General features: G+C 39.1%; 1 protein-coding gene across 6 annotated transcripts in view; it reads right to left on the reverse strand.

Moving 5' to 3' along the window:
* The window catches only part of GRXCR1 (glutaredoxin and cysteine rich domain containing 1), a 364,380-nt gene that overhangs the window by 55,713 nt on the left and 281,088 nt on the right, over positions 1–27,579 (reverse strand). For all 6 annotated transcript variants that reach the window (XM_082464259.1, XM_082464258.1, XM_082464260.1 and 3 more), the window contains one exon: positions 4,257–4,499. In XM_082464259.1, coding sequence (XP_082320385.1) covers positions 4,257–4,499 — 243 coding nt within the window. The remainder of the gene's footprint in view (positions 1–4,256; positions 4,500–27,579) is intronic.

A 27,579-nucleotide genomic window follows, 5' to 3' on the forward strand; every position in this document is an offset into this window, starting at 1 on the left:
TCTACACCAAGGATTAAACAGAACCAGACCTTAAAACTGCAGAGGGTAGAGTACTTCCAAACTCACTTGATGTGGTCATCACTACCCTAATACCCAAACCAGACAAAGACATTAGAAGAATAGAAAACTATATTGACAGAAAGATCAATGTTTGCCAGGGGACTGGGGTTGGAGGAAGGGGTTAACTGCTAAATGACATGATGAATATTTGGGGGCTTATGGAAATGCTCTATATTTTGAATGTATTGGTAGATTCATGGGTGTACACATCTGTCAAAATTCATCAAATTGTATAATTTAAATGTGTACAGTTTATTATGTGCAAATTATACCTCAATAAAGCTGGTTAAAACAAAACAAAATAAATGAAAACAGCATATCTGGCCGATACTGTTGTTTGTATCACTCAGTAACCTATCCAGTCTCTTTCTAGAATGTCTTCCTGTGCTATAGAGTGTATAGCAGTGTATAGAGGCTAGAAACCTAAAAAGCATATTTCCCATTTTCCCTCACTGCTTTCACATGTGACTTATTTAGTAACCACAATCAGATACACTCACTCAAGACTTTATTAGGAAGAGAATTTTGTAGAAAGAAGGGCAGAGAACAAGTCATCCATTTTGCTGGTGTGGACCATGGCAAAGACAGCAAGTTACTGGAGCTGACCACCTCCAGATTGTGGCAGAGGCTTCCTTGGTGGTCCATTTCTGGGAAAATTGGAAGTAATTGGAAGATTGGAGAAATTTTGGAAGTAGTCCCTAGAAACATGCTTAGAGTCTGTATTTCTAGTGTGTCTACTAGCTATGCTCAATAATAATTCCTTCATTCTTAAACTGAATAAAACAGTACTTTAAATAGATATAGAATTATCAAGCAGTCACAACTCAATATCAGCTAATTTAAGAGACCCCTCTAGATCTCCAGCCTTTCCATTCCTCTCTCTCTTACCGGAGTCCCCGCTTGGATTCATTCTACACGTTTTATAGCTCAGTTCCAACGTGGATTTTGTGAACTCTTACTGTAGAGTTTTATGGTTGGTCCGTAATCAAGACACTATTTCTAACTCATTTCCTAAGATTATTTACGTCCAAACTGTTGGAACACAATCTTTTTGTGTAAAGCTTTTCTGATGCCAAAACAATAGGGCACTTGCCCCAAGTAAGTTCCAAGCTGAACTTGCTCCTACCCCCATCTCTCCCCCTCCACCACTGAGCATCCCACGGCAGTGTAGATTTGTTTTCTAAAGTAATTTCTTTCCCTTGACTATTCCATTGTTTCCATCTTGAGTTTTTAGTTTGGCTGGGGAAGACAGTCATCAGGCAAAAAGAGCAACCTTGTCAATTCTTCCATTCTTGCCCATGGAAGGAGCCCTATTAGCTTCCGTTCAATGAAAATAACTGAATTCCTTTGGCACCACCCACCCTGGGTCTGATGGCAGTGAAGGCAGTAAAATTAGGGAGCTGTGAAATGTCCTCATCCTCTCTCCATCCCGTCTCACTGTCTCCTGCACTCTGCTTCCATATGCCTCTGTTTGTGTCTCTGTCTATTTCCTTCTCTGGTTCTGTTTGTCTATTTCTTTCTCTCCATCCTTAAAGACAGTTGTATTTGTGCAGATGATTCACACATCTTGATTTTTCTCATTTATTTAAATTTAAACTAAATCAAATGGTTTCATGTAACTGTTTAAAACATCACAGATGTTAAGGAAACTACCAACATCAGTTTCTTTTCCTCCCCCAAAATTATGCTTCACCACATGCCAAAACCCAGCAGAGGGCATCCTTCCATTTCAGATGTGCAAACACTGTAGGGAAAAGGCTCTACAATTCTGGCACTGTACTCCACTTGCAACTGTGCACTGAAATCTAAATAAAGGGGCTACTGTAGTAGGAGGGAAATTTGTTACATAAGTTGTTCTGGAGTGTTTATCTTCATTTTAAATTATAAATTTAGAAGTAATTCCCCTTTCATAAGAAAAAAAAAAGGAAAAAAAATCTCTTGTCTCTGGCCTCTCTCCAGATTTGGGGAATTAGCTTCAAATTTCAGAAGCAGCAGGTAGCACCTCTGTGATCCCTCTGCCTCTAGGTAACTGTGTGTGTAAATAAAGTGATCGCAGAGACAAAGCAATCGAGAAAGAACGCTGTACCCTACCTCCTCTGTTGCACTCTCCCTCTATCCCTGAAACTGAAAGACAAATAGCAAGAGAGGCATTTTGCCTGTTACATTGAAAAGTAGGAAGAAGATAAGCCTGGTCAAGAGCAGAGTAGCAGGTGGGGCCCACCTTGTACCTGTGTAAGTAAGCGGTCGTCCACTAAGATTAATTGTGTAGCTTCACAAAACTTAAAATTCCACAATGAAAAATATCTTACATTGTCAGAAGAATTTTCCCCAGGTTACAATGCAAATACCCACAACCCTTATCCGTGATTTTCTCTGCAGTGTGGATGAGTTTATCAGATTTTCTCTCCTTGTGGAAGAATGTCTTAGGAGAGAATATGAGGAGACAATATAGCATCATTCCTACATCCATTCAACATATGTTTTTGAGCACTTTATGCCAAACCCTGTTCTAGGTGCTAAGAACCCACCAGGAAACAAACTAGCAAAGATCACTTTCCTTGAAGTGATGTGCCAGAGTGCAAGGGTTTGGGGAATCGGACAGACCTAACTTTGAGTCCTGGTCCTGCCAATTACCCAGCTATGTCTATATATATATATATATATATATATATATATACACACACACACACACACACACACACACACATATATACACACACACACACTATATATAGTGTATATATCAGTAAAATCCTCAAAATTAGCCTAAGAAGAGTTCTATTATCATTCTCATTCTCATTTTACAAATGAGGAAATCAGGCACAGAGTGATTTATAAATTTCCCAGAATCAGAAGTAGCAGAGCAGGAATTTGAAACAATGCTGCCTGACTTCTAAGCTGTCTTGCCTCTTAATCAGTGGGCCAGACAGTTGATTTCTAAGGCCTGAGGACTAGATGAGATGACACATATAAGCTGAGAGTATACTATAGTACTTTTTAAAATTTATTTATTCATTCATTCATTCATTCATTCATTCTGTCATTATTATCACTGCCATTGTTATGGGTTTCTGGGACCTCAGGGTATATGTGGGAGTATAAGATAAGAGGCTCAATACTTGAATCAAAATACTTCTAGTTCAGAATCTATCTGTGTCCAGCTCTGGTTAAAAGTAAGATTGCATAACATCATAGCTACTGAATCATGGTGTCTCTGCATTAATCTTTCCATAAGATGACAGGCGGCCTCTAACAGCCATGGCTCTAGACAGGATATCAGGACACAAGCTCCCTGTAGCAAACAGGAGCATTTCCTGCTCTGGCTTTTTCTAACCTTCCCTGGAAGCTGAAGGTTAAGACCAGATTTGAAATGAAACCAAGATGCAAGGATCCATCTGTGGTCGACAGCCGCTTTTTGTTCTCTGATCAGGGACCTTGTAGTCAGTCCCACCCCCCTCAACTGCTGGCATCCCTTGGCTCTTTGCTCTCTCTCTTTCCAAACTGCACTCTCCAAAGCCCCCTTTCTTGGGCTTCTTACTGATGACGCTTGTTCATAGATCAGTGGGGGTTAAATATGCTAACAGTGCTATTCAAAGAGCAATGAAGCAGTCATGTTTTGTCGCTGCTCTGGGAGTTCTCTGCTCGCCCTGTAAGCCTGCATTTGTGTCTCACGTTCTCGCATTACCAAAATCAAGAATCATTTTAAACAAGCAGATAAAATTCTGGCTCCGGGCCCCATTTCTTATTGATTTCATTTCACGACTGTCATCTTAGTTTCATTAAGTAGGAAACTGAGTGTTTGATAGTGGGGTATAGGAGAATTCACAAATGCATATCTCATATATTCCATTTTTCTTGCCTGCACTAAAAAAAAAAAAAAAAAAAAAAAGTTTTTATCCCACACGTCAAGCTTCACAATGCAAAACTCAAGTCAACTAAACATTTAAAAAATGTATTTCTATTCAAAAAGGCAATTTCATGCTGATTTCATCTCACCATGACTCTGCAGGGGTGAACACTGTAGCAACACATCATTTAGGATAGAAATAAGTGCTTCAAACCCTTTGGATTGAACTCAAAAAAAGAGCTACTATGCTGGTAGCTATGATGCAAGTTGCCTTGTCATAGCCTTATAGCTTTCTATCAACACTGGTTGGGTTCAATAAAAAAGAAGATTTTCCTTAGCAGATACTCACCCCAAGATAATGGCCATCGATGAACACGACAGGAAGCGAAGGAGCTTCAGAAACCCGTCGGCATCGTTCATCTAATTCTTTTCCATAGTCACCATTCAGAGCTATGTTTTTCTCTTCAAATTTTACCCGATGGTTTTGGAAGATCTTTCTAACCAGTTCACACCTTTCAAAGGTTGTCCGTACCACATGAAGGCAAGTAGTATAAATCACTACGCGGTCAAATTCCACGTCAGTTGATGGTTGCTGAAGGAAAACATTATAGTGTAAATATTTTGGCATTTGCTTTCTTACATCTCTTTATTTTAAGACAATTAACATTTCAGCCAACGTCTTACACATTAAAGGCCTGCAATAAAAGTTGAATAAGCACCATATCTGTCAATTCTAAGACATGTCTTTATACTTTAGAACATCTGTAATTGCAATAAGGATGACAATCAACATAATTTAAATGACATAATTTAATTGACAGTATTTTTTCTGTTCTCAGTGGCATATCAGATAATGGCATATCTTATTTTCTTTTTTAACATCTTTATTGGGGTATAACTGCTTTACATTGCTGTGTTAGTTGCTGCTGTATAACAAAGTGAATCGGCTATACGTATACACGTATCCCCATATCCCCTCCCTCTTGCGTCTCCCTCCCACCCTCCCTATCCCACCCCTCTAGGTGGTCACAAAGCACCATGCTGATCTCCCTGTGCTATGCGGCTGCTTCTCACTAGCTATCTATTTTACATTTGGTAGTGTATATATGTCCATGCCACTCTCTCACTTTATCACAGCTTACCCTTCCCCCTCCCCGTGTCCTTAAGCCTGTTCTCTACATCTGCATCTTTATTCCTGTCCTGCCCCTAGGTTCTTCAGAACCATTTTCTTTTTTTAGAGTCCATATATATGTGTTAGCATATGGTATTTGTTTTTCTCTTTCTGACTTACTTCACTCTGTATGACAGACTCTAGGTCCATCCACCTCACTACAAATAACTCAATTTCATTTCTTTTTATGGTTGAGTAATAGTCCATTGTAATTGGCATATCTTAAAATTGATGATGCCTCACATGGCATGCCATGTGGTGAAATAAGGAATGGTTGAATTATTTTTCTCATGTTTTGTAGACATCATTCAACTACAATAGCTGCCTCTTATACCCAAAGCAAAACATGGAACAGAATAGACAAGGTTAGCATTTAACCATTTGAAAATTCTTCTACTTATCAACTTACCAAATTTTACAGCTTTTTTGAGCCAAAATTTACTGGGAATAACAAGATCTATATCATAGGATTGTTCTGAGGTTTAAGAGGCAAAAAATGTGTGCATGAGCTCTGCTGAATGACAGGCTCCCGTGTGCAGTGAGAAGGTTCTGCCGTGAGGAACAGAAGATATAGTGGCTCAGAGAGAGTGCACAGAAACCAGTATCAAGGTGGGCAGCAGGTCAAAGCCAGGCATAAAAAGGAAACACGGAAACAGTACACTTCAATGGAGTGTAAGCAATTGGAGGCTTACACTCTCAAAATGGAGGCAAGCAACTCTCAAAACCAAGGTGAAGACTCCTAAAGAGAGAATCTTTTTTTGTCTACGTTTCCTGCTGCATCAGAAATCAGTGACTGCATTCAAACCCTGCCAGCACTGCGAGGGCCTTATCAGCTAGGTCCTGACATCACCAGGGTGACATCACCCTCTTCCTCTTTATTATAGCCTTATTTGAAGGAGACTGAACAGAACCCAACTATATACCACGAGATCAAGGGATACGCGAGTCTCCACAGTGCTACAGTTGTTGAAAGACAACCACACAACTTATAAACTCCTGTGAAATCAAAACTTTGATTTGAAACCACTCCAGATGGCTAAATACTAGAACCAGAAGGTAGGATACTAAGCTTCACCACTTTGTACTCAAAGAAATCCGACCACTCTGCCAGATGCAAACACAGATAGTCCTAGAAAGATATGAAGTGATGGAAATGGCTATGCAATGGTCTCCACTTCACCGAGAGACCAGACATTTTTTTTTTCCTAATGGCAAAATGTATTAAAGACGTAAGAATCTTTTCTTTCCTCAGTAGAGTTTAGAAGCTAAGTTGAAAACCAGAGGCCTGGAGGGGCCAAGCAGGTGTCATAAATGCTGGAGCAGACCAGGAGTAAATGAGATATTAGTGAGAAGCAGGGAGAGTGTCATTTGAAAGGGAAAAACATAACTCAGCTTCAAGCAAGTTTCAGGATTTCAGGCATGTCACTCAGTGTTGTCAGATATGATTACTATAAATATAAACTTGAAATCTGGATTTTTATAGGAAATTTTCTGCATTCTAAGTAGTGGCACCCCATTAAAAAATGTATTGACACCCCTGGACAATATATCTGAAGGCTGAATTTGGCCTATATACTGCTATTTTATAACATTGGAAAGGAGAGAGCCCCAGGGAGGTATATCAGATATACCTGGACTCTGCCTCTGGCCATCTCTGTCTTTGGGAAGCTAATGAGTTGTTTAGCCTCAGTTTTCTCATCTGTAAAATGTGATAATAGTGGTGGTAGCTACCTAATAGGTTTGCTGAGAAGATTAAGAAAACAACTAGTGTAGGGCTTAAAACATAGTACTGTGCTGAGTTATACACTGCAAAGATATTACACTCCACATTGTGGAATTTTTAAGATTAAAACCACAAGCAAAAATAAATCAATGGAAAACATCAATGTAATTAATGACAAGAAAAGAGGATTATTACTAGGCTTTAGATTAAGAAGCATTGATCTTCAAAGAGAGTAACCCAATGCCCAAGAGCCTCTGGTTCCTCTTCATATTCACAATTATGAACAAGCTGGGAATCAAGGAACTCACTGTAAATGTTGCAGCTTTTGGAAGAGCACCAAACTTCTCTTTTTCCTGATATTATCTGAGTAATTATGCATTGTTCCTCTGGCTGCAAAGACTGCTATAACTGCATTTGTTTCTACCAAAATGTTCCACTTTTTTCAATAGTACACTTACTTTTGAAATATTTTATAAGAAATACATTTCCCCATGTGAAGAAGTGGGAAAATTTAAGATTGGACCATTCTGTTCTCACACAGGATTCTCTCTGCTCGTACAACATATGCTTGGTACCACTTGTCTGTGTATCTCTAAGAGACAGACATTTAAAAAATAGTAATAGCATGAACCTTTATCAAGTGGCCATGTGAGATGCTGTCCAGCGCAAAGGGTAACAAAAAATATCCCTTTGCCTACTGTTGAGGATGAGCTTTGCCTGGAATCAGTGATTCTCCAAGAGTATTGGATATTAGAATAAACTAGGGAGCTTTAAAAATCCCCAAAGCCCAGGCCAAGCACATACCAGTTAAATCAGAATCACCAGGGTGATTTTTTTTGAAAGCTCCTCTGGCAATTCCAATGTGCAACCAAGTTTTAGAGCTAGTTAGATACCAGTTGGAAATGCAGAATCATGAGCTTCACCCCAGATCTACTGAATCAGAATCTGCACTTTAACAAGTTCTCTGGGAAATCTGGGTGCACACTATATTTTTGAGGAGCCCCGGTGAAGTCACATAGGCAGCTTGACTTGTCAGAAAAACTGGGTTTATGTCCCTTTAAAATAACTGCTAGTCATTTATAGTCATTAGAATAATTTGCCAAACATATGCTAGGCACTATATATATAATGGTGAGCAAAAAATATAATTCCTAACGACTTGGAGCTCATAGTTTAAAGTAATAGAAAAACTAAAATGTTACATAAATCAATATAGAATTACAAACTGTTAAGTGATGCAAAGGAAATGCACAAGTTGTTAGAAGAGGCTATGGCAGAAGGGCCTTTTCTGTTTTAGAGGTCAAAAAAGCGTTTTCTGATATTTGAGCTCTGATTTAAAGGATAAGAAAGAGTTACAGACATTAACTAGGCAGAGCGCATGGGGAAAAAAGTCACAGGTAAGTGTAAAGATGTTGAGATGGAGGAAGATGGCATGTTTGAGACTGTGAAAGAAGGTTTTTGCTGAAACACAAAGGAGAATTATAATAATACTGAATGATTCTGGACACGTATGTAGGATCAATATCATGTTGTATTTTATAGCCAGTCTATGGCCTTTAACCTAAGAGCAATGAGAAATTCCTGAAGGCTTTTAAGGAGGATGGGAGGGGTTTACATATTTTAAAAATAAGTGAAGCAGGGCCAGTGCAGATAGTTGCACAGGATGTGCACTGCACAAACCTAGAGACTGTCATTATTAGCACAGAATAAAGGAATGATGCCCCCAGGGTTGTGTGATTCCACAACTTGAGCAATCGTACTCAGTCTCATTCCCAACTCCCTTGGTCTGAAAACTGAGATTCAATCCAGGGTAAATTCAAGGTAGGAAATACAGTTTATCTAGTAGGATAGGCTATTAAGTAAAACTTTCTAAAAATAATCTACTGAACAATTTTTTGATATGATTTGAAAGTGGATCTTTCTAGATGTAGAAGTGGGTTAAATGATTCCTCAAGATTGTTCCCAGTTTCATAATATCAGTTTTAAATGATATTGTCTTTGGAAAAAGAAATCCTCTTCTACACTTGCCTCATTTTCTTTCCCTCAACAGATTTGTCAGAGCATTTGGCCAGAAATCTAAAAATAGCCCCTCAGTGGTTAGCTGCCCCTCTTCTCCCTTCCTGAGAGTTACCATGGGAATAGCGTAATGAAGGATGGAGGCATCTGAGACAGCGCTAAGAAGCCACTGGGATTTGCAGCCCACTTGTTCTGAGAGAGCCGACCTAGATGTTAATAAAGGCAAGCCGTTTCTTCCTTTCCATTGATTAAAAAAGATGACTCTTTGGGGTGCCCCGAAGCCTCACAACAACCTGCAGCAAACGTAGATGCGTTGGCAAGGGACGGAAATTGCTGTGAACAAGACTAAGGAGGGAAGAGATATGGGGATATATGGATATGTATAGCTGATTCACTTTGTTATAAAGCAGAAACTGACACACCATTGTAAAGCAATTATACTCCAATAAAGATGTTAAAAAAAAAAAAAAGACTAAGGGGTTACTTTGCCGCCAATGTATGTCCTCAGCTTGCACCTTGTCCGGCAATAGCCACTGTCAAACAGTAAGTACTGTAGTCACCTAGGCATCCAGGGACACTTCTGGAGGCCTCACATCCACTGGAACTGCCACTGATTCAGGCCAAGGATTAGTCCCTACGGCTCCCCGACAGAGGATCAGCTCTGCGCAGACCCAGCTCCCCAGGCTGGAGCAGATCCAGATCCAGTGGGCTATTTCCACTTGACCCCTTTGACTGTACAGCCTGGTGCCGGTTTGACAAGGCCTCCTGAAATCTGGGCCTCCAGACAATTCCAGGCATTCAGGTCTTAAACAAAACTTAAAAATATAATAAAAAGTGACATTTTAAAATGGCGATGGCAGACATAATGCTAATAACTTTACATTCACTTAATCCTCCCAATAACTTACATGCTGTAACTGTCTTTATTTATAGATCTAGAAACCTAGGCTCAGACGGGATAAATGTCCTAGACAAGGTGACAGAGTTAAAATTACAGCAAAGTTAGAAAACTGGAGCCCAGATACACACCCTTCAAAGTCTGTGGCTTTCTACTGAGTCAAGCAGAACCCTTGAACCACACTGTTGTTTTGCTACCGCTGCCCCAGGATCAGGTTGTTGCCAAAACAGACTGCTGTAGACCTAATTCAGTGCCCATGAGATAATGTTGGCGATTTAAAGAGGTTTGCCTCTTTACTAAATTATGCGCCCACATTTAACAGGAAGTAACATCACAGGAGGGACACTGTAAATGTTTTTCTGTCTGAAAGGATACCTTTGAAATGGACAAAGTATGGAGAGCTTTCCTCTGCTGTCTGAAGGCAAAGAGGTGAAGTGATTAGCTCAGAGCCATGCAGCGTATCAGAAGGCAAACCGTGACTAGACCCATTTCTTGATTATCAGGCATTGGGCCAACCCACTGGCTCCAGGGACCATCATTTTAAATAGAAGACACATGCCTTTGGAAGCAGGGCCGTGGGGCTTTGTAAAGGACGGGAATTTTTTCTCTCTCTCTCCCTCTCCATGCTACTCTGTAAACTTCTGTAGCCGTATGCATATTCTAGGATGCTTCTTAATGTTAAATTTAAATAAATAAATAACCCCCCGCCCACCCACCCTTGCTCTCAAATCGCCTTTTGAATTCTCATTCTTGCGCTTAACTACTGTGATGTGAAAACCCACTTTATCCACACCAGGCTCCTCTCTTAGCTTATTTCCTGGATCTGATTCCATTCTGGCCACACTCCCTATTCAGTTCTGAGGGTACATGGTGATTTTCTAGGCCAGCGGTCCCCAGCCTTTTTGGCACCAAGGACCGGTTTCGTGGAAGACAATTCTTCCACGGACAGTGGCGGAGGGTGGGGGGCGTGGGGGATGGTTCAGGCGGTGATGCGAGCGATGGGGAGCGATGGGGAGCGGCAGGTGAAGCTTCGCTCTCTGGGCTGCCGCTCACCTCCGGCTGTGCGGCCTGGTTCCTAACAGGCCGCGGGCCGGTACCGGTCGGTGGTCCGGGGGTCGGGGACCCCTGTTCTATGCCGTATTCCCTCCCACACATTGACCACAAAACACCACGGGGAACTTCTCCATGCCCCTTTGTAAGACACAGGTTATAAAAATAATTACAATAACTACCATTTGTTGCATGACTCCTGCATATACATATGTAGTTCCGGGGCTGCAAAGGGGAACTTTATGTGTGCAATGTTCACTTATCATAAGAGATAAGGATTATCATCCAAATTTTATAGATGAGGAAACTAAAGCTTGAAGATAAACTTCAGGTGTCTAAATACCTCAGAGGAAAAAGGAGCAGAACCAGAATTTTAACCTGGGTCTGCCTCCTAAGTCCTTGCTCGTGCCTTAGGAAGATACTACATAACCCTCTTAAATACAACCAACCGATGGGTCATACCATTCCAGACCTGAGTAGTGAATTGCATACCATAGAGGGACTGTCAAAAGGACTGTCCTAGAAATTCCCATTGCTCATCCCTCCACTTTATTCTAATATCTCTGGTTACATGTCACCCCTCAGACAGACCTTCCCTCATCACCCCATGTAAAACAGACCCTCTATCCTCCGACCCAGTTCTTTTCTTTAGGATACCTAGTACTGCTGGACATTATTGTGTATGTTTATTGGTTTACTGTCTATCTCCAAAAATAAAATATAACCTAAGTAAAGCAGGAATTCGTTTTGTACACAAGAACCCAGAATATTACCTGGTACATAGTAGATGCTCAGGAAATACCTCCTGACCTCTTCCCCATACATTTAATTAAAACTTGGTTTGAATCTGCCTCTTAGTAACAGAGTAATCTTGGACCAGTTACTTAATCTCTTTAAGTTGCAGTTTTCTAATTTGTAAAATAGACATCAATGCCTACTTCATGGGAATTTGTGAGGATTAAATGATTTAATGAATAGAAAAACCCTTAACATGAAGCCTGATGCATAATAAACACTCAACAAATGCCACTTCTTTATTATTAATATCATTAGTACAAAATATTTTGGACACACACCAGCAGCAGCAGTATCACCACTATGATTATAACCAACAAGTCCAAATTCACACGTCATCAACCTCAGAAGTCTGAACGGCAAAGTTTAACTTCAGAATTACACGATGATGAAAAAATAAATCTCTTTAATGACTTAACTTACCACTTACATTTGTTTGGATGTGTCATCAATTCTGAGAGTGAAAACAATAGAGTAGACCATACATATAAGATGTAATAAAAATCCCTCTTTGTCTAACTTCAGCTGCCCTCTGGGTGGCATGAAAAAACACATGAGTAATAATCTCTGCATGCAAAGATTTCTGTAGAGAGTATTCTGTTTTCATAATGCTCCAAGATTATGGATTTCATTTTATATCATTCATTATATTTCATTTCCTTTCATGCTTCAGAAATTATCTATTTGTCCAAATCAATTACTGAGTTGGCCTAGACATTAATTGAAATGTCAATGAACCTAATGAATCCTCCAGACCAAAGAAATATATTTTTCCAGAAAGTTAAACTGAAACAATACTGACTTTACAGCACATCAGACTTAATGGAAATGAAGGTGTTCCCCACCTCATGAAGACCTTAGAAAGGGGTCGCAGTTCTGTCAATTCAGCATTATTCAAGCACAGGGAGGTTTCAGTTGAACATCTAAATTTTTGTCTTCTCTTTAAAAAGCAGAAAACTTGACAACACTGGTTTTATTGCATTCCTCTGCAAAAATAATACCTGGAGCTTGACAGCAACAACTCCCTTTAGATGACACGTCTCCTGTTGCCACATTTAACATCATTCCTTTATATCTAGACAACATCCCTCATTACCATTGTCTGCTGCCCCTTTAGATCTGAGTTAGTGATGTCATATCTAGTCCATATGCACACTTTATATGGGAAGAAATTGAGACTCACAGTTTAATTATTTGAATCAAACTTTTTTAGGAAGCAACATGTTGCAGTGGAAAGAAAATCCATCTGGAGCCATTGCTTTGGCACTTAGGAGCTGCATAAATTTGGAAAAATCCATTTACTTTTCTGGGACTACTTTTTCTCTTCTCTCTTATGAGTGTAGCTATAATCTAGCCCATAAGGGAGTTGTAGGATCACAGGTAAAATGCACCTGAAGACATTGTAAATTATAAAACTTTACAAACACACCAGCCATCATTATCCCCCAAAGTCACACAGCTGGGAGAAGAGGAACTAGGATCTCATGGAAACCACCTTCCTACCAAACAAAAGCATCTCTCTTCCAATATGAATACTTTGGTTTCTATAGAAATTGTCACAAACATGATTTATTGGCATTTGCAATTCTACTCATCTCTGCAGATAACACTAATATTGAGGTGAACAAGAAAATCATCATTTCAGGAGCATCCAATCCCAAAGTGATGCGCTTACCACAGCGAAAAACCAGGCAGCAAATGAGTCAGAAACATCCTACAAATGGAGGCATTGAAAAAAACATATTTTCCCTCTCATCCTATGAAAGATTCAAGTTGCAAAACCAGAAGAAACTGGACTAAAATGTTGAACAATAGCATCAGAATAATAAGTGCTTAGTTCTGCCTTGATCATTTTCCTAACACCTTTCATCTTTTTACTTTATACAAACCCTTGTGCTTTCTTAAAAGGAAAGGTGCCCTTTTTCTTCCACTCTCCCAAATATATACATATGATGAATAAAAATCAAACAATAAAATATTAAAATCTTTCTGGATTTTCTACATCAAAGAAAATGCCTGAATAATTAGCTAAATGTAGTCAATCTCTTTTAGTGGGTTAGGAAGTGATAAGAGTCTACTTTGGATTTTGAAATACCTGCATCTCATCTCAGCTTGATGCTTTCATAAATTCCAGTGTTATGAAGAGAAGTGATCTCAGTCTCTGTGGAACTCCCAGAGTAGACTGAGAGTCTGTTTCAAAGGCAGAGGACACTCAGAAGTTGAGAAAAGTGGACCCAGCCTCAGGCAAATCCCTCATTCCTGCCTCCTCCTCAGGTTTCCAGGTTTAAGCCTTGATGTCCCTCTGACTCTTCAGAATGTCAGTCTCAACCTCCGCTAAATATGCTCTACTCCAGATTCTAAACACTGTATTTAGGGGAAGAAACTGCCAGACAGCACTGATGGGAAGCTTGGAAGTTGGCACATGAAGCTGATACATGTATTTTAGGAGCATCAAGTCCTTTAATTCTGCACGGAAATAGGTACTATCATTATCTTAGCTTTTCAGATGAGGAAACAGAGAAGTAGGTGACAAGCCTATAGAGAGACAGAGAGATACATAGATAGATAGACAAATAGAGATAGATTAGTTTTAAGGTCATGGATCATAGGTTTAGGAGCTAAAGGACTTCAGGTTACACAATCTTAAAACAGACAAGAAACTTGGAGATCATCTAGCCCAACTTGAACAAATGTATGACAGTGTCAAGAGTACACTGAAACCTCTGGTAATTGGACTATTGTGCTTATTGACTTCCTATAAACACAAAATGAGGGTAAGGCAGGCATGAAACACATTGTTCTTTCAAGACCTTGGTACAGTCACTTGTGAGCAGGACTCTTCTCCAAGTTGCTGCTGAAGAAATGGAAAGAGTATAAAAAGAAGTAAGTGTATTAAAGAAAGATTTGCCTGATCTTTAATCAATCTAGTGTGTCTCATCTCTCTTTTCTACTCTTTCCTACCTCTTACCTTGCAATATGCCTTGCCTCCAAATGTCAAACAAGCCTAAGAAATTGCTCTGAAAACCAGACACTAAGCATGATCAAATGAGGGAGGTATTTTGTGTTACATGAAAAGGAAAACAGAAATGAAAATGTTTGAAATTTCTGCATAAAGCCAGAGGTTGAATTTGTCTGTGTGCTCCACAAAGGAATCTAGCTAAGTCTTTCAGTTCAACTTCAAAGCGCACAAACGAATAACTGTAAGATTTCAAAAGCAAGAAAACGTTGCCTTCCCATCTCTTCTCAGATTTCCCCAGATTAGGTTGCTTTAATAAAAGGAACTAAATTGTGAGGCACATGAAACCTACAGAAGTAGATGTGAAGAATAATACTCAAAACCTTAAAAAACATATTTTTTCAAGTACATACTGTACTGTTTGGGATGATCAATGTAATTTTGTAAAGGAAGTTTAACACTTGATATTGATTGCATATTCAAATACGAAATAAATGCAGGTGTTTTTAAACAAGATTGATCACAGTATTATCAGAAGGAAGGAAACAAAAATATTTCTGGAAATGTTCTTCACCAGACACTGCTGGCTTTGACACCAGAACTCCTTACTGGAGCTGATTACTAGATTTTGGAGATTCAGTCATTAGGAAAGAGATCTGCTGAAATTACTGAAGGAAATAATAAGTCTCATTAGGTGGAAGATTTTATTATCAACAATTTTATTCATAATTCAATCAACATTGGAAGCAGAAAAAATATTCATTGATGATTTTCATGCTACAGGCTTTATAGCAGATGAATGGATTTATTATCACTATCATCCTCACAATATGCAATGCAATAGATATTATTATTCCATTTTCATTGACAAAGTAAATGAGTCACAGGGAGATTGCAAACTTGTTCAAAGCACAAAATCACAAAAATCTTTTCCCATTGGCATATATAACATCCTTCTCTCCTAGACTTCCTCTTATATGTCTGGTTATCCTTCCTCCATGTTCAGCTAGGGTCTCTCTTTCCCTAAGAATTCTGGTTCTCATGGGCTCTCAGCTTGGTCTACCTCCTTCTCTCTGGATGAGCTCATCCAAAATTTCAGTAGTTAATTGAAGGCTGTGAACTCCCAAGGGTATATCCTCAGCTCAGATTGCACTCCAGCCTTCCAGATTGAAGGTCCGGTTATCAATGTAACATCTCCACCCAGAGAAACACACCCTCTATACCTTGCATTGAGGATGCCTGAAGCTAACTTCATCATTGCCACTAAACCTATTCAACCAGCTGCTGAAAATCTGGGGAGGTCCTGATTTCTCCAGCGCTTTCCCTCACCACCCCCTGTGTTCTATAAATCAAGTATCAATTCTTTCTTTTTATGTTTCAAGCCTGTCTCCTTCCCTCTGTCCCCACTCCTACAGTTTTAACTCAGGACCCCACTATTCTCGCCTGGATTACAACAGCCTCTTAACTTGTCTCCATGCCTCTAAAGTAGGCCCTTTCTATCCATTCTCCAGAATGCATAGAAGAATCTGATCATGTCATTTCTTGACATAAAATAATAATAAACGACTGCTTCCCATAGCTTTCAGGATAAGGTCAAAATACTCACCTATAAAGCCCTCTGTGATGTGGCTCTTATCTTCCCCCTAGTCTTCTTTCCCATGGCACACCTTGCCCTGTACTGACTATTTGACTAATATTTATAAGTTTCAACTATGTGCCAAATTCTCCAACACACCAAAACACGCCATGTTCTTTAGTACCCCTGACGTTCGTTCTCTTATGTAGTCCTTGTGCCTGGAACACTTTCCTCCATTGTTCCCCCTTCCTTCTCAACCAACACAAGTCAGGTCAAGCCACATCTCTCTAGGGAGCCTCTCCCCCGCCTCCCTCCAATGGGCTGGGTGCTGCCCAACTTCTGCATCCCATCATGCACTCTGCACCTCTCCCACCCCTTCCTCCTTTACCATGAGACTATGAACTTGCTGGGATCAGTGTTTGTGTTATTTTACATCCTTTACACTTAATAGAGTGTCTATTAAGAGGCACTAAGCACATGTTTGTTGAATGAAGAACAAACCAAAATTTGAACTTAAGGCCATCAGATCCTAAAGCTTATGCACTTCTTACTATAATAACACAATACAGCATAATACAGGGGAAAAGTATGGAAAAAAAAATTGGATGCTTTTCATCTAAAACAGGCAAATCAATAAAACCTCACTAGAATATCATCAAACTGATTGTAACTTAGGGGAACACTTACAGTGTATATTTTTTCTAACTCATTAACAAATTTTTGACATAGTAATGACTAATTTGTTCTTAGCAAAATGCCCAAAGCGAAAATGCAGGTTGTTGCTGTTGCTTGGCCATTCAGTAGGTGTAGATAAGTCTGGCTAGAATGATTTAATAATGGTTGTCTCTGATTACATTGAAACTACGTTGCCAGGCCAAGAGCTGCAAGCTGAGAGTTGCACGGCAGCCAACAGGATGCATTCAAACAAATCACCAAAGGCCTCTTTCACTTGTCCTCATTTTATTGTTTTTACTGACATATGGAAGAGAAAAAGACCAAAAGACTAGCACTTACAATTACAACGAAATAATGTAGTTTTATTCAAGTTAATAATGATTCTGTGAAGTGGTACTCCAAAATATATATTTGTGAAGCAAGAGGTAGGATAAAAACTGATAACCATCTTTAAAATAAAATAGAGAGCATCATTATTCTCCAGTAAGATGTGGTTAAATGCCTGTGCAGATGTTAGCCATGCCTGAGGAAAGCCTAGCCTGTTGGTCTTTCATCAACATCCACTGTCTACCTGGTAGCACCTACTGAAATGGTAATCTAAGAAACAACCATCCTTGGAAGAGACCAATTTACAATCCCCAACCTGCATCCCACTGTCACATCCTCAGCCAGCCCTGGGAGAGAGAAAGCATCTTTCTCTCTGGTTCCCAAGCTCTAAGAATCTAAGTATAGAAGGTGACAAACATGGTTCCCATTGCCCCCAAATGTATAGAAGAAAGAAAGAAAGAAGCAGAGATGAAAGAAAGATTCTTGACAGTATTTCCACTTTTCTTTCCATCTCCGTCCCTGAAATGGCCATGGTTTATTACATGAGTCAATAAATAAATTCCTCTTTCTGAGTTTTTTGTTTGAGTTGGTCATGTTTCTGTTGTGATCAAAGATACTGTTATAGTACCCCAGATTTCAGCAGATTCCATAAACTTTAGTGATTACATTTTTGCTCTCCAGAAATAAAAGCCTTTCCAGAAACAATCTTTTGTAGAGAAAATCAGCCTTTTTAGCAGTTTCCACATGCGTGGGACATAGCCCATTTCTACACTCATGTATCACCTAGGCTTGAACAGAACGAGGGACAGAAGACCTCAGGAATGCTTGGCCGATCTCCTTCCTCTTGACTTCATGGTTTCAAGAATTCCGAATTTGGAGATATAACACCTAAGTTGTGACTCCCATCTGTGCTAGTCTGTAGGAAAATGACCTATAACAGATTGAGTCCCACATTTGTAAAACAGGTAAAACCCTCTTGCATCTACATCACCCAGCTCTTGTGAGGATCAAATAAAATGCACAGAATTACTATACTTTTTACAACTACACATAAGTAACTGCTCTTAATTACTGATATTTCCCAAGGCTAAGTCTTGAATCTTTGATATCTTTTCTATAAACTCCTTCCCTTGAAGGACTAACCTATTTGACTGCCTTCACTACCACCTTCCTGCTCCTGGCTCCCAAGTCAATACTTTTTTTCCTTTCTACTCATCTGAGCTAGACTAATGAACATTTCCTTTTTTAAATCCTGACATAACCTCAAGCTCAGCAAGTCTAAAATCAGACTTTTCCCCAAATCCATGCTCTCTTTGATCTTCCCTCTCTGGTTTTTGTCTGTCCATCTTCTAATGGGTCCTGAAGTCTCCATCCTTCCTTTCTATTGATCAGACCCAAACATAAACCAGTTTCTGTAGGGGCAGTGTCCTCATAAATCTCCTCTCATATCTGTATTGCTCTCTTCTCACTGCACTACGCAGCACCAAACTCTCACCAGCTTTTGCCTAGGTTGCTATAGGTTAACCAACCTAATTCTATTTTCTACCCCCAACAATATCTCTTCTCTACCAATGTCAGAATAATCTTCTTCTAAACTTCCTCCCGCCTAGTAAATTACTGATTAAATATATATATTTAATATATAGCTATATATTATGCAATATAAATATATATCTATCTATGTATATATATATATAATATATATATGGAATGTTTTTCCTTTTTAGAAAGATGTAGAAGCTGAGACTCAGAGATACAAAATGTCTTGCCCTAGATTATACACTTGTGATGTGGAAAAATCACAACTGTATTGTGACTGAATTGACCCCTAGAACTCTACCTCCCAAAATGATAATGCAATGCTTTCCACTAATTGGTCACATCTCAGCCCTTCCATCGTGGGCTCTGTGGCTTCCTCTTGCACTCAAGCATCTTCCTATTGGCTCCTTATGCTTCAATCTATGCTTTCTTATGTAATTTATTAGTGGCATTATATCTATCAAGTAGGTCATGAATACCTTGGAGGCAAAGTTCAGATCTTCAAGTCTTCCATTATTGTCTGCTACTAAAATAGTGTTGAGCATACAGAGAAAGTAAAAAAGGAGAGAGAGAGAGAGAGAGAGAGAAGGATGGAAGGAGAGAAAAGGGGAGAAAGGAAGGTAGGGAGGAAAGGAAGTAAGGAGAGAACAAGATGAACTCTTTTAAAATTCTTATAGGAGACAAGATGCATTATCATCATTTTTCAATATATGGTCCATAAATAACTTGCATCAAATCTCCTGGGATGCTGTCCCAGCCCCTCAGCCCCACCCCCACAGATTCTAGTGCAGTAGCCCTGTCCCTGAAGTAAGAACCCCAGACGATTCTTATGCAGACTACAGGTTGCAAATGACTGAAACCTGAAGTCTCCTGCAGTAAGAACCCCAGACGATTCTTATGCAGACTACAGATTGCAAATAACTGAAACCTAAAGTCTCTTGATGTACTTGCCATAAGACAGAATTTCTAAACAGCATATTCTATTTGTCCCCATGGAGAGCAAACAAACATTCTATAGGAAATCTGCCTAATTCTTATGACTGTCAACTGATAAGACTTGTCACCTTTTTCGCATTTTCTCATTCTTACTGAAAGAAGAGTTCCTAATTAAAACCTCCCACTGAACTGACAGGGAGTCAGGCTCAGGTACCTACACTGTCTTATTTCCTTTCTTGATTTTGTGATGGAAATGTGACAAAAGATAGAGTGAAATCTTATACAAAAATCCAATTTACTGTCAAAGCACTCATCTCATTTTAAATAAACCTCAACTTCCCTAACTTTTCTATTTGTATATGCTGCACATTGCATCCAACTTACCAGATTTAGAGTGTTCAAAGTTAATGATATCATTTTCCTCCTCTTATATTTTGTAGAAGTGATTTCATTGTTGTTACCGTGCTCACGACCAGAAGAGTTTCTTATTATGATGCTCTAGTCCCACACAAATAATTTTAGCTTTACTCCCTCTTTTACAGACAGCATAAGAACAAACTGTGAATTGAAAACCTCATGAGCAGATTTTGAAATGATGTGCTCAAGCTGCTGTTTTAGTTTAGGAGTTATGCCTAGTTAATAGGGGGAAAAAAGTCTCCTGGTGGTTTCCAAACTTGACCCATCTGTATCATTTTAAAAAGGGAAGAGGGATATTGCCACATATCTTAAGTCTGTTTTGTTTTGTTTTTTGTTTTTCAATTGTGAGGGTAACTTTATCCTCAAGAATTTACACATTCTCCCCACAGACATGTATTATAAGATGATAACTCAATTTTAGGCCCTTCAGTGTATTGTCATTCAAGAGAGACCTGATCTAAGTGATTCCAACTAAAGCACACAGCGTGGTGTAATGGGGATAACATTGGTTTAGGAATCAGAAGTCTTGGATCTTATTTCCAGTTTGGTCACAACTTGGAGGTCTTTATATATCCTTCTGGAACTCATTAGCTTCTCTATTAAATGAGAGGAATGGACTAGGTCAAGGGCTACATATTCAAATGTTTTTAGGAGCCAAGCAGGTAAACAAAATGTGGAATGCAAAATGATAATGTACAACAACAGGGAGTAGTAGGGATTATGAAAAACTGGATTTTTATGCTCTCTCAAAAAGTATTTAAATTAAAAATAATTTTAAAACACTGTGTTAACCAAACCTCTGAAAGTTAAATCCAGCCGTGGATCCAGGCTACTTAAGATCCCTGAACTAGATAGTTTTCCAAGTACCTTCCAGCTCTAACTATATGTGATTCTAAAATAGCAAGTAATGGTAATTGAAATCACCCTATAACCAAGATAATAATAATTGTTAACATTTATCTGGTGCTTACTATATGTGAATCTCTTAGCCAAAGACTTTAGAGTAACTCATTTTAATCCTCATAACTCCACAATGAGGTAGGTATATTATAATCCCTCTTTTCCAGAGGGAAAAAATGAGGCATAGGGAGTTTAAATAACTTGTCCAAGCTAATCCACTGACAGTTCTGTATATATAAGAATTATAATAGCACCAAACAATACAGCAAACCAGGTTTAATCAATTTCATAATTAATTAAATATTTAAGTTATAAACCTTAATCAAGAGACTCAATGAAGGATAAAAGTAATATTTAAAAGTTAGGAAATATTTCATATGCAACATTATTTAATGTTCTACTCCATTAAAAATAATAACAAATAAAGTTATTTTTAATGTCTTTATATTCATGAAATAGCATTGTATGCTTAGAGGACTAACTGTTATTGAAAGCTAGAGAGTAAGAATAGGCATAATTTTTTATAAAAAGTCATTTCTCTAAAATGTTGATAATTTTTAAAATTAAAGAAAAAGTGGTTTGTCAATGTCATTTGAAAGTTAATATAGTCATCAACTCAGAATAATAAAACTAGAAAAGGTTTATAGGAACCAATGATTACTATTCCTTGACCCAATTACTAGACTATATTACAGTTGCAATATGATCATAGGAATTAACAATTAATTTTCATACAAAATACCAAATGAGATTGATAATCCTTAAAATTTACTAGTTTTAATTTCTGGTTTCAGCTCCAACATGTAAAGAGTTTGGACGTTGTTTCTTATAACCAGAAAAAGTTGGACAAAACTAAAATCAATGACTTGTCTTGGGTCCATCATAGAACTAAGGTCACAGAGCAAACTACCACCCTGAAACCTGGAGACAGATGTATTCAGAGAGACACAGCTGAACTCGGCTCACCTGGAGCCCAGGTCCTTGGACACTTCCATGGTTATTTTGATAAATTGCTGGAGGTGGAGTGTGGACTAGCATGACACAGATGAGGGACTGCTGTTTTAGAGGCACCCCAACACTTTTATGGGTTTTATTTGCAGGAACTCCAACAGATTCTCACGCTGAAGAACCAAGAAAGAGGCCCCAGGCTCTGGCAGGAGGAAGGAAAGAGTAACCCCTGTGAAATGCACTCAGAGCTAATTCCTTACTCCTTAAGTGTGGGTTGCACATAGGGACCTCCTCCTACAGAGTACAGGATGGAGAGTAGGGGAAAAGAGTAACTGTACAGTGGAGAAACCTGACAAGCACCATCTCAGCCGGGTGATCAAGTTTAGCTTCACCCATGATAAGTCAGGTTGATCGCCTATACCCTGAATACGATGTGGTGAAAATAGCACTTTACCTCTGTGATCTTCCTCCCCAAAACACATCACTCCAGTCTAGTCATGAGGAAAACATCAAACAAATTCCAGTTGGGGGTATCCTTCAAAATACCTGAGCAATATACCCCCAAACTATCAAGGTCATCAAAACCAAGGAAAGTCTGAGAAACTAAGTGTAATATGCTATCTTACATGGGTTTGTAGAACAGAAAAAGGACATTAGGTAAACATGGAGGAAATCTGAATAAACTATGGACTTTAATCATCAAGTCTACAAATAATGAATGTTGGCGAGGATGAGGAGAAAAGGGAACTCTTGTACACTGTTGGTGGGAATGTAAATCGGTGCAGCCACTGGGGAAACCAGTATGGATGTTCCTTAAAAAACTAAAAATAGAACTACCACATGATCTAGCAATTCCACTCCTGGGTATATATCCAGAAAAAACAAAAACACTAATTCACAAAAACACATGTACCCCAATGTTCACAGCAACACTATTTACAAGAGCTAAGATATGGAAACAACCCAAGCGCCCATCAACAGATGAATGCATAAAGAAGATGTGGTATATATCATACAATGGGATATTACTCAGCCACAAAAAAGAATGAAATCCTGCCATTTGTGGCAACATGGGTGGACCTAGAGAATACTGTGCTTAGTGAAATAAGTCAGACAGAGAAAGACAAATATTGTATGATGTCACTTATATGTGGAATCTGAAAAATAATACAAATGAATGTAATGAAAAACAGAAGCAGACTCACAGATATGGAAAACAAACTTGTGGTTACCAAAGGGGAGAGGAAAGGAGGGAGGGACAAATTAGGGGTATGGGATTAAGAAATACAAACTTCTATGTATAAAGGATATATTGTATAGCACAGGGACTTATTGCCATTATCTTGTAATAACTTTTAATGGAGTATAATCTGTAAAAATCCTGAATCGTTATGCTGTACACCTGAAATTAATATAATATTGTAAATCAACTATACCTCAATAAAAAAATAATAATGTATTAACATTGGTTTATTAATTGTGACAAATACACCATACTAATTTAAAGCTGTTAATAATAGGGGAAATGGGGTGTGTGATATTTGGGAACTCTTTGTATTATCCTCACAATTTTTCTGTAAATCAAAAACTATTCTAAGATAAAACATATAATTTTTAAAAAACAAAGGCTGATAAACGTGAAAAAGTCTAACACTAGTAATGAAAAGCTTACAAATTAATGTAAAAATATTACTGGTTGCTATAACTCAGATAATTATTAATGAAAATTAGAGAACTGGATGCTGTTCCCTCATTAAAGACCAGTTTTCAGCTTAGTATGTGGTCTTAAATATCAGCAAATTCTGACCTACTGTAATTTTTATTGAAATGATATTAGAAAATAAAATGACAATCCTATTTTCTAATATTTGTATCATTTGACAAAGAAGCACAGTCATGCCAAAGAAGGACACTTGTCACCCTGTTCCTTCCCCTCACCCAAATTAACATAGGCCAGGACTACAAATCCCGAGAGGAGAGCAGGTAAATACCTGGTGGAACATTTTCCATTTTCCATTATGGAACTGAATTCCATAAAATGACAAATTTTTCCTCACAGGGAAAACAAAAGTAGGATAGGAGTTCTCACATAAAATATTACATTCTCCTCCTGAAGAACCACAGTATACTTTAACGTAAGAGACCAGGAAGTCTTAAAGAAACATATTATCCCACTTTATATGACCATTGTATAATTTTCACAAAGCACATATTAACATCTGAAGGAACACTAGACTTCCAAATAATACAGTGCATTCAGATTATTCAGGAAGAAGAAATTTCATTTAGATAATTTTAAATGTCCTTTTTTACTGTGACAATATATTATTTATTAGAAAATATATTTTGATGAATATGACCATTTCATAAAAGTAAGCAAAAGTAAATTCTATTAGTGTGTTCTCTGACAACCATAATGCATCTATTCACCACTTGAATTTAAAATCACTGTTTAGGAGATCAGGATAACAAAATATAAACTCTTTGCCATCCGCAGAATGATAAAGTAGACCCTTACTTTCTTCAAATAAGGCTCTTAAGAGTGGTTAATACCTGGCTCGCAATGGAGCAAACAAACTGCCCTCTGAGATTCTTGAATAGAATGACATAAATGACAGGGAAAATAGCATGGAAGAAAATTCTGTAATAGGTCACATTTGGAAAAGCCACATGAAACGGCTTTCTTAATCATGCCAGATGCTTCTGCCTGGCATTCATGCCCCCCTACCAGACAGTCTATTTATCCTTCACTGCATGTCCAGCTCACATCTCAGACTCCTTCACCATCAACCTCTGCTCTCACAAAGCTCTTCTCTCTTCATGGAGATTAGTTTCATTTCTGAGCCTTGCTTAAATCTGTGCCTATCCGACTATCTGAAATGCCTCCTTCCTTCCTTCCTCCCTTCCCTTCTCTCCAAATTCTACCCATCTTCCAAAGGCTGGCTTAAATCACACTATTGCACAAAGCCCTCCCTGGTCTTCCCTGACCTTGACCATTCTTTTCTTCTTTCTTCCTCTAGTTGCTACTCTCTGTGATGCTGACTTTGCCGCTTACTGCACAATGTCCAAGTACTTCACTCAGCACTTCTCCAAATGTGTCCCATGGACCACGCAGTGTTTATTCAGTTTTTTTCCTGACCATCTCTTAGTACTAGAACTCTATCTACCTCCGTGGAGAAAATACAAACTTTGCCATTGTTTGCGTGTCTCTGAATGCATGCGTGTGTCTTTTTCTCCATGTAATTCTTTGACAGTAGAAAACAAGTCTTTCATTTGATGGTGATCTATCAATTGATGGCCATGTTGAACATATGGAGCATAATAAATACTTGTTGCCTTGACATGTTCCTGAGCAGTCAGGGTTTCAGGCATTCCAAAATAATCTGCTTCTTCAAGGAACTTGTTTAAGAAGCTTTCTCCCCTCACCAGAAGACAAGAGTATGGAGTCGCCACTGCAATCTCCAACCAGAATCACAATCCCACACTCAGATCCTGGGGAGGAAACATTCGTAACAAAATGTATTATATCCCAAAGAAAAGTGCCATTAACCATAAGAGTAATCTTTGTCCAGGCTCCTGAGCTTTAACTGAGCTCATTCATGGGACCTTCTCAACAATAAGAGCTCTTATGCAAGTCTCTGTACGTGGATCTGTATGAGGCACTAGTTTTAGCTGTTACATATGTGACTCTTATTCTTGCAAAGTTTACTCACATAGCAGGTCTAATACAAACAGATAAGTGAAAATATTTGGTAAAAAACACTCTACTGAGCGATAGAGCAAGTGACTAGGAAAATGTGTGGTATCTGTTAGCTAAGATGGAGAAAGCATTTGTTCCTTTTTGGGCAACCTCAAAATCCTCGCTACAGGAGATTAGCATTCTCAAGAAATTACATGAATTTTATGAAAAGAAGTGCTAATCCATGTGTTCAGACATAAAAAACACACTCTGTGGGTGCATGTGTGTGTGTGTATGTGTGTGTGTGTGGTGCAGGGGCAAGGTGTTAAATTGAATTACCATTTGTTTCATTATCAAATTGTCCAATGTATCTCTTCTGCCCCTTTTCATTGCTTGTTTATCACTAAAATATCACTTAGGATATGCTAAACTCTGTGGGTAATTTTGTATATCTATGATGTCATATGTATGATGTCATATCATAGATATATAACATATATGTATTAACAGGTATAAACAGCATGAAACTGTTTTAGTTTTTCAGTTAACGGCCCCTAACTGTGCTTTCTCAAATCCCACTAAGAAAATAGGCCTCCTTAAGGATTCCATAACTGATCTGCTTCTTTTTGATTTCAAACTGCCTCGCTTGGATATTTAAAATAATACTATTAACTTTTAAACTTCAGTCTCAAACCTGAAGCAGAGCTCTCCTCTCCTCCTCCCTGTTCGGCTACATCTCTCCTTGCTTCTAGCTCACTTGGGAGAAGGAGGTAGAGCCGCCGTGTGGTCTTCCCGTTTTTCCCCCGTCAGAGCACCGGTTCCCCGTTCTTGGAGGTGAGGCAGGGGCAAACATCTCGCCTCGCTGTGTGAGCACGCTGACCACCCCGGGACGGGCCCTGGCGGCTCCCCTAGCTCCGTGACCGCGGGCCGATGGGCCCGGCGCTGACTCTGACAAGCTGCGCGGCGCCCCTGGACTTTGGCAGGTCCCTTGGAAGATGTGGCCATCCTTCCAGCGGACCCCAGCTCAAGGATTCAGGCAGCAGCCCTCTGATTCACGTGCCTCTTGTTCCCCCATAAAGCACTGGTTCCAGAAAAACTGCAGCCTTCAGTATCACCACTATCAGTAGCCAGGCATATGAGGAGGGTCACTCTTCCATACCTATTTAAACTGAGAGCTAGACATGGGATGTGTCCCGGCTTCCTCTCTGCTTTGGAATTTCTCACCATGTCATCGCTCCCTAATTCTCTTTCCTATGTTTTCCTATGCACTTTGGCAGGTTATAAGGCTCTCTCGTGAAGCACGTGTCCAGTGGTTGAGTAAGTTGGCTGTCTCTCCTCCTTTGAGGCTCCCTAGAATCATAGATGATTCTCGCATCACTGACCCTACTGACCTTCCTTAGCTTAGTAAAGAGGAAACACTAGCCCCCTTTATTCTCTGTGCACCTTAAGGGGTAGGATAGTGGTCAGTAGAGAAGTAAGTTCTCCCAGTAAACCTTCTGGGAGGTAGGTATGCCCAACTGCTCCAGCTCCCCAAAACTCAGGAGCACATAACTCCATTTATGTTTAGCTTTGCTCTTAGTTGTAATTCCAGGGCAAAAGGAACTGCAACAAATAGACTGCAAACAACTATGAGGACAGAGACGCTTCACATTTCTTTAAGGCCCTGCACATAGTGCAGTGCTCTGTGCCACCACTCAAAAAAAAAAAAAAAAATCGTGTATTTATTCTAGAGCCACTTGTGTTGATCCTTAACAATGTGACACAGTCCTTGCATCCTGAGGTTGGTCACCTGGTGTGATGCTTTACAATCCAGAAAGAGACTTTAAGCTATATTTAAATTTGTCTTTATCAATTCAGAGATGTCCTTAACCATATCTGAAGCTTCTGTAGGTGATACTGAATCAGGAAGGAATTGGTCACCAGCTCTTTGGTGCTGACCTTCCAAAACGGAGTGGAGAATTAAAGGAATGAACTAGACTGCTGTCTGAATATCACAACATAACTGTATCTCTACTTCTAGAAGACTTTTGTCTCAGAGCAGGTACTCTGTAAATTTTAGCTGGTAG

Source organism: Balaenoptera physalus, assembly GCF_965194825.1.
Source record: "Balaenoptera physalus genome assembly, chromosome: 5".
Taxonomy (NCBI): domain Eukaryota; kingdom Metazoa; phylum Chordata; class Mammalia; order Artiodactyla; family Balaenopteridae; genus Balaenoptera; species Balaenoptera physalus.